At 40.3% G+C, this 13,349-nt stretch overlaps 1 protein-coding gene across 2 annotated transcripts in view; it reads right to left on the minus strand.

Annotated features, from left to right (window-relative positions):
• Window positions 1-13,349, minus strand: part of RNF130 (ring finger protein 130) — a 147,481-nt gene that overhangs the window by 69,056 nt on the left and 65,076 nt on the right. For both annotated transcript variants that reach the window (XM_055429981.2, XM_055429980.2), the window contains exon 3: window positions 9,568-9,818. In XM_055429981.2, the coding sequence (XP_055285956.1) occupies window positions 9,568-9,818 (251 nt within the window). The remainder of the gene's footprint in view (window positions 1-9,567; window positions 9,819-13,349) is intronic.

Genomic DNA, 13,349 nt, shown 5'->3' on the forward strand with positions numbered 1-13,349 from the left:
GTTAGTAACAGAAGGAAGAGAAAAAAAGAGTTGAAAGAGATGACTTGTTGCTGGGAAACAAGAATTAGAAGGAGGAAAACACTAGGCAAGGAAACAAACTGCAGTACCATTTATTCTTAAAAATCATGTCGATATATTATATTGGTTAAACCTTTCAATTTAAAAAAGAAGGCAACATCACTGGTTAAAGAGGGTAAAAGAACACTTCAGTGCTATGCTTCTGCCCTTTAAAGAAGCTGAAAAACTGCAGCTGACTTCTATTTTCTTCAAATATCATTGGATAGAATTTCTTGCCAGGTGCTTTGAAGATAAATAAATGCTGCCAACTTGTTAGTGCTGATCTGAGTATGTATCCCTCCATTTCATCAGAACTCGATTTTATGGCTATTCACTTTGTCAAAAGGGCTTCTCACGTGGCGCTAGTGCTAAAGAACCTGCCTACCAATGCAGATATAAGAGACTTTCCTGGGTCGGGAAGGTCCCCTGGAGGAGGGAATGGCAACCCATTCCAGTATTACTGCCTGGAGAACACCATGGACAGAGGACCCTGGTGGGCTACAGTCCATGGAGTCGCAGACAGTCAGACACGACTAAAGTGACGTAGCATGCATTCATTCTGTCAAAAATCTCAGAAAATTGGTGCATTCTATTTTAAGGCTGTAAACTTTATTTTATACATGCATATCCAATAATCTTTTCTATGAAAGTGTCATAGTTTTAGATCAGTTAACCCTTTCATCTAATATCCCATTATCACTTCAAATCACCTATATCCAAATCAAAAATCATGTGAGATGTTATAGGAACTCTCAGTTCTCCTACAACGGAGAGGCCCCATTCTTCCCCTCTACACCTAAAAAGCCCTGGACAAAACACAACAAACCAGCACAGTAAGTCTCTGAAAGGTAGAGGAGGTGAGCTGCCTAGGGGCCTGAAGACTTGAGTTTTCCTGACCTCATATGTCTCAGACAAGATGCTGCAGAAGCCTCCAATCTGGTACTGCCAACAGGAACAGATCCCCACCCTTACCCTAGTCCAAAAAAAGAGCCTGCTTCCCCAAGCTACAGTACCAGGAAGAGTGGGCTACAAACATCTTACTCTAGCAAAACACCAATGGAAAAACTGCATCCCTCTTCCCACAATGGTTTTAGCAGGGTCCACTGGGAAAGTGAACTTCCCCCTCCCCGACCTCTTAGAAGCAAGCTGAGTGCACTGATCTAATCGACATTTATAAAACATTCTACCCAATAGCAGAATATACATTTTTTCCCCAAGCACCCATCAGACGTTCACCCAAACAGACTAGATCTTAGACTATAAAACAAACTTCAACAAATCTAAATGAACTGAAATCACACAGAGTATTTCTCTGATCATAATGAAATCTAATTAGAAATCAGTACAGGGACGGGGGAGCCTGGTGGGCTTCCGTCTATGGGTCACACAGAGTCGGACACGACTGAAGTGACTTAGCAGCAGCAGCAGCAACACTAAGACAATAGCAAAATCTCCAAACAAGTGAAAACTCAACAAAACACTTCTAAATAAGTGTGTCTTCAGCAAGATGTGAACCGTGAACTTCCAGATGTTCAAGCAGGTTTTAGAAAAGGCAGAGGCACCAGAGATCAAATTGCCAACATCCTCTAGATCATGGAGAAAACAAGAGAGTTCCAGAAAAACATCTATTTCTACTTCACTGACTATGCCAAACCCTTTGACTGTGTGGATCACAATAAACTGTGGAACATTCTGAAAGAGATGGGAATATCAGACCACCTGACCTGCCTCTTGAGGAACCTGTATGCAGGTTAGGAAGCAACAGTTAGAACTGGACATGGAACAACAGACTGGTTCCAAATAGGAAAAGGAGTACGTCAAGGCTGTATATTGTCACCTTGCTTATTTAACTTATATGCAGAGTACATCATGAGGAACGCTGGGCTGGAAGAAGCACAAACTGGAATCAAGATTGCTGGGAGAAATATCAATAACCTCAGATATGCAGATGACACTACCCTTACGGCAGAAAGTGAAGAGGAACTCAAAAGCCTTTTGATGAAAGTGAAAGAGGAGAGTGAAAAGGTTGGTTTGAAGCTCAACATTCAGAAAACAAAGATCATGGCATCTGGTCCCATCACTTCATGGGAAATAGATGGAAAAACAGTGGAAACAGTGTCAGACTTTATTTTTTGGGCTCCAAAATCACTGCGGATGCTGACTGCAGCCATGAAATTAAAAGACGCTTACTCCTTGGAAGGAAAGTTATGAGCAACTTAGATAGTATATTAAAAAGCAGAGACATTACTTTGCCAACAAAGGTCCGTCTAGTCAAGGCTATGGTTTTTCCCGTGGTCATGTATGGATGTGAGAGTTGGACTGTGAAGAAAGCTGACTGCCGAAGAATTGATGCTTTTGAACTGTGGTGTTGGAGAAGACTCTTGAGAGTCCCTTGTACTGCAAGGAGATCCAACCAGTCCATTCTAGAGGAGATCAATCCTGGGTGTTCATTGGAAGGACTGATGCTAAAGCTGAAACTGCAATACTTTGGCCACCTCATGCGACGAGTTGACTCACTGGAAAAGACTCTGATGCTGGGAAAGGTTGGGGGCAGGAGGAGAAGGGGACAACAAAGAATGAGATGGCTGGATGGCATCACCAACTCTGTGGACATGAGTTTGAGTGAACTCCGGGAGTTGGTGACGGACAGGGAGGCCTGGCGTGCTGTGATTCATGGGGTCGCGGAGAGTCGGACACGACTGAGCGACTCAACTGAGCGACTCAACTGAACTGAACTGAATTGAACAGGTCAAAGAGGAAGTCTCAGAAGAAAACAATTACATAAAGTTGAATGACTACAGAGGATATCAAAGCATATGGGGACACAGTTAAAATAGTGATGAGAGAAAACAGCAGTAAATGCTTACAACAGAAAGAGAAAAGTTTTCAAATAAATAATCTAAGTTCCTATCTTTTAAAATTCAAGGAAACTTGTTTTTGAAAAGAATCAAAATTGAGAAGGCGAGGGTGGGATGGTCTGAGAGAACAGCACTGAAACATGTCCAGGTTCGATGCATGAGACAGGGCGCTCAGGGCTGGTGTACTGGGATGACCCAGAGGGATGGGATGGGAAGGGAGGTGGGAGGGGGGTTCAGGATGGGGAACACATGTACACCCATAGCTGATTCATGTCAATGTATGGCAAAAATCACCACAATATTGTAAAGTAATTAGCCTCCAATTAAAATAAATAAATTAAAAAAAAGAGAGAAATTTCTCGAAAGATTGACGAGGATAATAAGAGAAGATACAAATAATTAAAATCAGCAATGAGCAGGAAATATCAGTACAGACACTGCAGTCATTAAGAGAACAGGGAATACTATGAACAATTTTACATTCATAAGTATGACAATATATAAAAAAGGGCCAGTTTCTCAAAATCCCCCAAAAAAGATGAAACACAACCTAAATATTCTTTTAACCATTAAATAAATTAAGTTTTTACAGCTTCTCCCTCAAAACTACAAACCAGTATCTCTCATGAACTTAACATACCAAAATCCTCAACAAAGTACTAGCCAATCAAATCCAGCAATGCACAAAAAATTATATGCCATAACCTAGTGGGATTTATTCCAGGTATATAAGACTAGACCAAGTACAGTTTATTCCAGGTATGCAAGGCTTGTTCAACATTCAAAAATCAACGAATGTAATCCACCACAGGCTGAAGAAGAAAACAAAAAAAATCATATGATCACATCAACTGATGCATAAAAAGCATGTGACAAAGTCAAGTGCCCACTGGTGATAAAAATTCTCAGCACACTAGAAAGAGAGAGAACCTTCCTCAACTTGGTAACAAACATGACAGTTATACACATATTAACTTACCTAACAACAACAGACTGAGTCCTTCCCTCTAAGATTGGGCACAGGCAAGGATGCCCACTCTTTCCATTACTGCTATTCAGCATAGTTCTGAAAGTTTTAGCCATTGCAATAAGGCAAGAAAATGAAATAGAGCACTGAGATTGGAAAGGAACAATTTAAACAGTCACTATTTGAAGATAACATTTGGAGAGAGAAATGGCAAACCACTCCAGTATTCTTGCCGAGAGAATCCTGTGGACAGAGGAGACCGGTGGGCTGCTGTCTGTGAGGTCGCAGAGAGTCGGATACAACTGAAGTCACTTAGCAGCAGCAGCAGTAGCAGCAGATAACATGATTGTCTATACAGAAAATCCCAAGAAATTTATAATAATAAGTGAGCTTACTAAGGCTGCAGAATACAAAACTGATATACAAAATTCAACCACATTTTGATATTCTTAAAACAAACATGTGGAACCTGAAAGTAAAAACACATTTAGAGTCCATTTGCCGTTACATTACTTTTTATAGTCATTCCAAACAAAACAAAATTCTTAGATAAAAACTTAACAAAACATGAGAGGATCTGTAGGCTGAAAAGAATAAAACGCTATTAAATGGGGAAAAAAGACCTAAAAAAAAAAATGGAAAAACAAAGTTCATGAACTGAAAGATTTAACATGATAAATATACAGATCCTCCTCAAATGATCAATAGGTTTAATGCATTCACATCAAAATCCCAGCAAGTTTTTATTTTCTTGGTAGAGACAGAGACAAACTTATTCTAAAATTTGTATGAAAAGACTCCAGGACCTAGAATAGATAAAACAATCTTGAAAAGGAAAATAAAATGGGATGGATCACTGTACCCAATAGTTAGGCATAATAAATAGCTTCAGTAAGAAGACAGTGTGGTGTGAACACAGACACTTGGATGGGTGAAACAGAAAGCCCAGAAATATACCCACACAAATGTGCCCAACTGAGTTGTTTGACATAGGTGCAATATTGGACAGACATAAGTATAAAAAGGAACCTCAATCTAAGCCTCACACTTTATATAAAATGTAATTTAAAATGGGTCAGATACAAAATGTAAAACTTCTTGAAAAGAATTAGAAAATCTTTGGTATCCAGGGTTAGGCAAATAATTTTTATACTTGTCAGAAAAAGCACAATTCATAAAGTGAACTGATAAATTAAGCTTCACCAAAATTAAAAATTTTGCTCTTCAAAGACCATCAGAGAAAATATTTGCAAACCATAATTCTGACAAAAGACTTGTATTTAGAATGTATAAAGAACACTCAAAACTCAACAGTAAGAAACAACACAGTAGAAAACGGGTAAAAGACAAAAACCTTTCACTGAGGAAGACATACAGGTGGCATTTGGCAGGTGAAAGATGGTCAACATCACTAGTCACTGGAGAAATGCAAATTAAAATCATCGAAGAGGTATCACTATACACCTGTCAGAATGGCTGCAATGAAAGACAATGAGCACACCAAATGTTGACAAGGATGCAGAAGAATCGGGAATGTAAAACAGTACAGCAGCTTGGGAAGAGAGAATGGCAATTCCTCACAAAATTGAATATGTACCTATCAAAATAACTCAAAAATCCCACTACTGAACATTTATGCCAGGGAAATGAAAACTCACGCTCATGCAGAAACCTGTACGCAAATGTTCATAATCATTTTATTTATAATAGCCAAAATGGGAAATAACTTGGTTACCAAGCTATGGTACATCCAAGATACAGAATACTAGTCACCAATAAAAAGAAATAAATTATTGATACATACAACTTGGGACGATCTCAAGGGACTATGTTAGATGAAGAGATCCAAACTCTAGAAGTTAAGTACTCTATGATTCCATTCATATAGCATTTTCGAGACGACAAAACTATAGAGTGTGGAAACAGACTAGTGTAGTCAGGGGTTAGGCACAGTGTAGGAGAGAGGGAGGTGGCTATGGCTGACTATCAAACAATCTGCACAAAGGATCCTTGTGATACAGGACTGTATCTGGACCTTGATGGCGGTCACCTGAAATTGCAAAGAAGTACACACATACCGGTGAAGGTTAACTGGAACACTCTGACCATCAGTGGACTGCACCAATGGCAATATCCTGGTTGTGATATTTACCACAGTTAGGCAAGATTTTATATCTAGGGGGAAATGGGTGAAGGCTATTTGGGATCTCTGCATTATTTCTTATAAATGTATGTGAAATTACAACTATCTCAAAATGAAAAATTAATAAATGTAAAGGCCTAAACACAGATAACCTGAACCTAATCATGAAGGAACAGACATCAGACAAGCTCAAATCCAAAACAACTGGATTATAATCTTCAATAATTTGTTTAATAAAAACAGGTTAAAAAAGACATGACAATTGAATACAACAAACAATTTGACTGGACCAACCCAGGGTTTTCTTTTCTGTAAAGGTCATTATTAAGACAATTCTACAAAACTTAGAAAAGGTATATAGATCAGACAATGATATTACTGTTAATTTCATTATCTTCATAATCATACTGTGGCTACATAAGAAAATGTTCTTGCTTTTAGAAAATATACAATGAAGTATTTAAGTGTAAAAGGGCATCTTATCCCAAATTTACTCTCAGTTCAGTTCAGTTCAGTCGCTCAGTCGTGTCCAACCCTTTGTGACCCCATGAATCACAGCACGCCAGGCCTCCCTGTCCATCACCAACTCCCGGAGTTCATCAAACTAATGTCCATCGAGTCGGTGATGCCATCAGCCATCTCATTCTCTGTCGTCCCCTTCTCCTCCTGCCCGCAATCCCTCCCAGCATCAGAGTCTGTTCCAGTGAGTCAACTCGTCGCATGAGGTGGCCAGTTCTTAAAAAAGTATATATAGACAGGAAAACAATGGACACAGTGACAGACTTTATTTTTTGGGCTCCAAAATCACTGCAGATGGTGACTGCAGCCATGAAATTAAAAGACACTTGCTCCTTGGAAGAAAAGCTATGATCAACCTAGACAGCATATTAAAAAGCAGACACATCACTTTGCCAACAAAGGTCCATCTAGTCAAAGCTATGGTTTTTCCAGTGGTCATGTATGGATATTAGAGTTGGACCATAAAGAAAGTTGAATGCCGAAGAATTGATGCTATTGAACTGTGGTGTTGAAGAAGACTCTTGAGAGTCCCTTGGACTGCAAGGATATCCAACCAGTCCATCCTAAAGGAGATCAGTCCTGAATATTCATTGGAAGGACTGATGCTGAAGCTCCAATACTTTCACCGCCTGACGTGAAGAACTGACTCACTGGAAAAGACCCTGATGCTGGGGAAGATTGAAGGCAGGAGGAGAAGGGGATGATAGAGGATGAGATGGTTGGATGGCATCACCGACTCGATGGACATGAGTTTGAGCAAGCTCTGGAAGTTGGTGATGGACAGGGAAGCCTGGCGTGCTTCAGTCAATGGGGTCTAAAAAAGTTGGACACGACTGAGCAAGTGAACCAAACTGATCTGATACACACAGAAAAGGAAACAAGGTAAAATGTTTATAGCTGGAGAATTTGGGCAAGAAAATACTTTATACTATTTTTACAACTTTCTGTAGGTCTGAAATCACAAATAATAAAAACTATTATGATAAAAATTTCCTAGATGTAGCATGCTGCACAGAGCCTGGCACACAACTGTTCAATAAATTATACATCTGAGATGTTTTATACATACTTTCAGATGCAGAAACAAGTTGAGAAGCTATATAAACTGTGCAAGAGGGACTGTGGCAAACTGGCAGTCAGGGTTTGAACTCCATATCAAAGTCTATGTTTCTTTTCACTGGAATGAGGAGGGATGAGAATTTCACACACCCCCACCTTGCACCATCCCCTGCAGGGATTTACAGGTGCTCTGTTTGAACAGAGAACTGTGCTATAGAAAAATTTTTTTTTATTTTTAAATTTTAATTGGAGGCTAATTTCTTTACAACATTGTGGTGGTTTCTGCCATACACTGACCTGAATCAGCCATGGGTGTCCATGTGTTCCCCATCCTGAACACCCCCCCACCTCCCTCTCCCCATCCCATCCCTCTGGGTCATCCCAGTGCACCAGCCCCAAGCACCCTGTCTCATGCATCGAACCTGGACTGGTGATCTGTTTCACATATGATAATACACATGTTTCAGTGCCATTCTCCCAGATCATCCCACCCTCGCCCTCTCCCACAGAGTCCAAAGGACTGTTCCTTACATCTGTGTCTCTTTATATCTGTGTCTCGCATACAGGGTCATCGTTATCATCTTTCTAAATTCCATATATACGCGTTAGTATACTGTACTGGTGTTTTCCTTTCTGACTTACTTCTCTCTGTAACAGGCTCCAGTTTCATCCACCTCATTAGAACTGATTCAAACGTATTCTTTTTACTAGCTGAGTCATATTCCATGGTGTATGTGAACCATACACGTACATGGGCTCAATAGCTGTGACGCATGGGCATGGCATGTGAAATCTTCCTGGACATGCCGTGCCCATGCGTCACAACTAATGAGCCCATGTATCTATAGCCCACGCACCTAGAGCCTGTGCTCTTCAACAAGAGAAGCCACTCCAATGAGAAGTCCATGCACTGCAACGAGAGTAGCCCCAGCTCACCGCAACTGAAGGGAAGCCCGTGTGCAGTGACAAAGACCCAATGCAACCAAAAATAGTAATGAAAAAAGGCTTCAAACCACGCTCCACACTATTTACTTTTTCAGTTCAGTTCAGTCACTCAGTCATGTGCCACTCTTTGCGACCCCATGAGCTGCCAGACCTCCCCGTCCATCACCAATTGCCAGAGCCTACCCAAACTCAAGTCCATTGAGTTGGTGATGCCATCCAACCATCTCATCCTCTGTCATCCCCTTCTCCTCTTGCCCTCAATCTTTCCCAGCATCAGGGTCTTTTCAAATGAGTCAGCTCTTTGCATCAGGTGGCCAAAGTTATTTACTTCTTAGTTTCTTAGAAGTACCTAGGACTGGGACCTAACATCTTACACCTGCTCCAGGGCACATATTCTGTATATAGCACATCAAACAAACAAACGGTTAATAAGTAACAAACTGACAGAAAACCATCTGCGAGTCCTTTACTACAGGGCAGTATATTGTTTTTCCTATGCCTTTATTCATCTTAATACTGAGTACTTAGGCTGTGCTGGTCAATGTAATTTCCAGGGTGACTAGATAGATACATCTCTCCTATTGGTCCTTTCTGACCTCATCAATGCCCTGTGGCTTAGCTTAAATAGGACAGATAATTCACAGGGGAAAAAATTTCACATGGAACAAAAGTAAATATAGTGAAAAGTCTCCCTCTTTCATCCTTCCAACTCCCCTGCTACTAACAACAAATGTTACCAGCTTTAAAATGCAAATTTGCAATATTTTTTCAAATTACAAGAATTAGGTATATCATACTCTGATATTAAGCTAACCATTCACCTGGAACATTCCAAGTGATCACTATAAACTTATTAATTTCTCCATTTAGGTATTTCAAATATCCTTAAAATACTTGTATAGATATGTTTTTGACCACTTTTTTTAAATGAAAAAATGTTCATATTGTGTATGATTACAACAGATGTCTATGAATTATGGCCAGTAAGCATTAATCACTGTAGAGTACTGGTAGCTCACCTGGTTCCTGTCCCGGGCATTTGTGTACCTGATCTTCTGAATGAAGTAGAATATAAGCCAGGCTGAAGAAATAATCATCAAAACAATAAAGGATATTGACACGAAGACTAGAGAGCCACGGCTGAAGTTCTTTGGCGGCATTCGAGTTCCAACAGCTATTGTCATTTGTACAGAGATGTTTTTCTCCAGATAACTCAAAATATCTTTACCCCTCAATTCTGTAATCATGACAGCAATAATATCTCCAGTGCCTGTAATGTAAAATAAATATATATACTCAAGTGACATTTAAAATTTACAGAATATCAAATATATAAAAATGTTACGTAGAAAAACTACTGCAATTTTTGCTAATGGCAAGGTTTTGCAGATTCAAATGAAATGAAATTGTAATTGGGTATGCTGGCACCAAGTGGGAAAAGAAATTTGATGTGTACTACTTAAGATTTAAACAAACACACTTAAAGCATAAAATGACTGTAGTGGTTAAAGGCGTATTAATTTGTCTTACAGCTATATTTGAAAGACAGACCATTAACTCAGCCAAATGGAAAAAGAGACAGTGCACAACACTCTATAATACGGCAGTCATGCTCAGAGCTCAGTCGTGTCCAGCTCTTTATGACCCTGTGGACTGCAGCCAAGCGGGAAAAGCGCCAGGCTCCTCTGACCGTGGGCTTTCCCCAGCAAGAATACTGGAGTGGGCTGCCATTTCCTACTCCACGGAATCTTCTGGACCCAGGGATCAAACCGGCGTCTCCTGCATTGGCAGGCAGATTCTCGACCACTGAGCCACCTGCGGGAATCGTATTACACGGCAATAGAAATGTGACAAAAATCACAGCATGTTTCACTGTAAAACCTTTTCCATCTTAAATGTGCTTTAGAGAGCCCCAATTCCTTATGAAAAGGAGAAAAACACTGTTATTTATAATACAAAAGTTGGTACTTGTTGGCATTAACTTTTCTTATAAACATTTATGGAGCATCTATTGTGTGTAGAGCTAGCACAAGGAACAGAAAGAAGCAGAAGTTCAGGATATACAGTTTTATAATTTCACTGATTTAGGACAGAAATTTGATAATAGAGTGTCAACAGCAAAATGCCAAATGGTGGTATCTTTAATCAGTAACAGCTGAAACTATCTTAGGTCCTATGTGTAGACTGGACTAGGGGAAGGTTCCTTTTTTGTTCACCCCAATTTATATGTTTAATTTACAATATTCAATTGAAAGGACTATCCTTGTACAATGTACAAAGACCATTTACAACTGAAAAGAAATTCAATAAGCAGTTTATCAGAATACTGATTAAAATTCTAAAAACAAAAAGAAAACTGCAAATTAAAGCAACAAGTTAACATCTAATTATCTTTCTGATATAAGAGTTCTGAAGTAAGTTAGAAAAAAATCTAAAATGATGCTAAACCATTTAAAATTTTCAGTTAGAAACCTTAAGTGATTTTAAAATGCTGTTCAACATGCAATTTTCTGTGGTATGAGATACCAGGCATGGCTATAAAGTAACTGAGACGGATCCCACCAACGACACATGACAATCAGTCTCACTGCTTTATAATCACACCAGGTACAAACAGTTTTAGAACCAATTCTGAGGCTCCCTCTTGAAGACTCAAGCTGGAAAGGGAGCGGGGAGAGCTGCACAGGTAGCCAAGGGAACTGATCCATGTAATTTCATTCATTAAAACAACACTAAGTGAGCACCACCTAATTTCAATGGAAAGCTGTTTGGGAAAAGAAATATTTAATTATTTCAACCATCCTTTCAACAATATTTATTGAGTTATATACTATCATCAAGGCTCCTTAATGTCCACTTCCCAAAGAGAATGGAAATAACATTCTGCTGTGAAATAACAGGAAAGATAAATATTGGTCTCTGTCTCTGGTTCCTGGGACAAAGCTCCTAAACGCTTGCAATTTCCTAAATAACAGCACTAGGAGCATCTTTGGTTCTAATACTAGGTCTCTCACCTTGGTTCCTGACACAGAGTCCCTAAATCCCTTGGAATCCCCTGGATGACGGTAGTGTCTTTTGTGCTAATGAGGTGAATCTTGGTGGACTCCTGGATAGCAGCGGGATCGTTGGTTGGTCATCAGAAAGACCAAACCGTGATGAGGAGCTGGGACCTTTCAGCCCCATCTCCCAGTCCTTTGGGAAGGAAGAGGGACTAGAAATGTGAAGCCTGCGTAAAAACCCAAAGGTATGGGGATCCATGGATGTCCAGGCCAGTGAACACACAGAGGAGGTGGGAGGACAGCACGCCAAAGGGCCACTGCTCACACTCTTTGCCCTGTTTATCTTTTAGCTTTTATAATAAACCAGTAAATGTTACGTTTCCCCCAGAGTTCTATCAGCCATTCTAACAAACTTTTGGACAGAAGGAAGGGGTTGAGGGAACCACAACACACAACTGGTGGGTCAGAAGTACTTGTGACAACACTGGACTACCAGCTGGCTTCTGAAGCGGTGACAAGGGGGCTGGGGTGTCCTGTGGAATCTGATGCTAACACCAGGCAGATACTGTCAGAATCAAACTGAATTACAGGACACCCAGCTAGAGTTGCTGAAAATCGCTTGGTACAGGGAAAACCCCATAAACATTTGGTGACCAGGAAGAAGTGTCAGAAGTGAAGTTTTCTTTGTGAGTAGTAAAGGAGACACACAGAGGGGAGCTTTTTCCTTTATACCTGCTCTTGATTACGTGAAAACTACAGCTGCTCTCAAAGGGCAATGGAGAATCTTAAAAGGGACTAGACAGAGGCGCCAAATACTACTGTAATGCAGGGGGCCTGGAAAGAGTGACAGGAAAGGAGACTAAAACACTGCTGGTCAAACAAAGTGAAAAATAACTATAGCAGATCATCAGAATACTAGCAGAGGAACTCGGCTCTCAACCACTTCAGCTCATAAAGCCCTCAGCGAATCTGACGGCAGCGCACTCCCTTCTAGTTTCCGCAGAAGTCCCTGACTTCCTCACGCCCCACCATAAACGGGATCTCGGCTCAAAGATCCTAACTTAAGGACTGCCTCAGACACTTGCCTTTTAAGGACTTGTAAAGCTGTTTCTAAAGACTTGTGAAGCTAGTTTCTGTTGGGGGGAGAGTATTAGTGCAGGAAAAATGTAAGCTCAGGATGAAATTAGGGTTAGATCAAGTAATGACTGATAAGAGCTGGATGAAGCACAAGCTGGAATCAAGACTGCCAGGAGAATTATCAACAACCTTAGACATGCAGATGAAACCATCCTGATGGCAGAAAGGGAAGAGGATGAAGGTGAAAGAGGAGAGTTAAAAAGCAGGTTTAAAACTCAACATTCAAAAAACAAAGATCATGGCATCTGGTCCCATCATGGGGAAACAACAGAAACAGCGACAGCCTTTATTTTCTTGGGCTGCAAGATCACTGCAGATGGTGACTCCAGCCATGAAATTAAGATACTTGCTCCTTGGAACAAAAGCTATGACCAACCTAGACAGTATATTAAAAAGCAGAGACATTACTTTGCTAACAAAGGTCCATCTAGTCAAAGCTATGGTTTTTCCAGTAGTCATGTATGGATGTGAGAGTTGGACCATAAAGAATGCTGAGTGCCGAAGAATTGATGCTTTTGAATTGTGCTGCTGGAGAAGACTCTTCAGAGTGCCTTGGACTGCAAGGAGATCCAACCAGTCCATCCTAAAGGAGATCAGTCCTGAATATTCATTGGAAGGACTGATGCTGAAGCTCCAATACTTTGATGACCTGATGCAAAGAGCCA

This window comes from Moschus berezovskii, chromosome 8, assembly GCF_049115385.1.
Source record: "Moschus berezovskii isolate FMDL1 chromosome 8, NW_MosBer_1.0, whole genome shotgun sequence".
Classification (NCBI taxonomy): Eukaryota; Metazoa; Chordata; class Mammalia; order Artiodactyla; family Moschidae; genus Moschus; species Moschus berezovskii.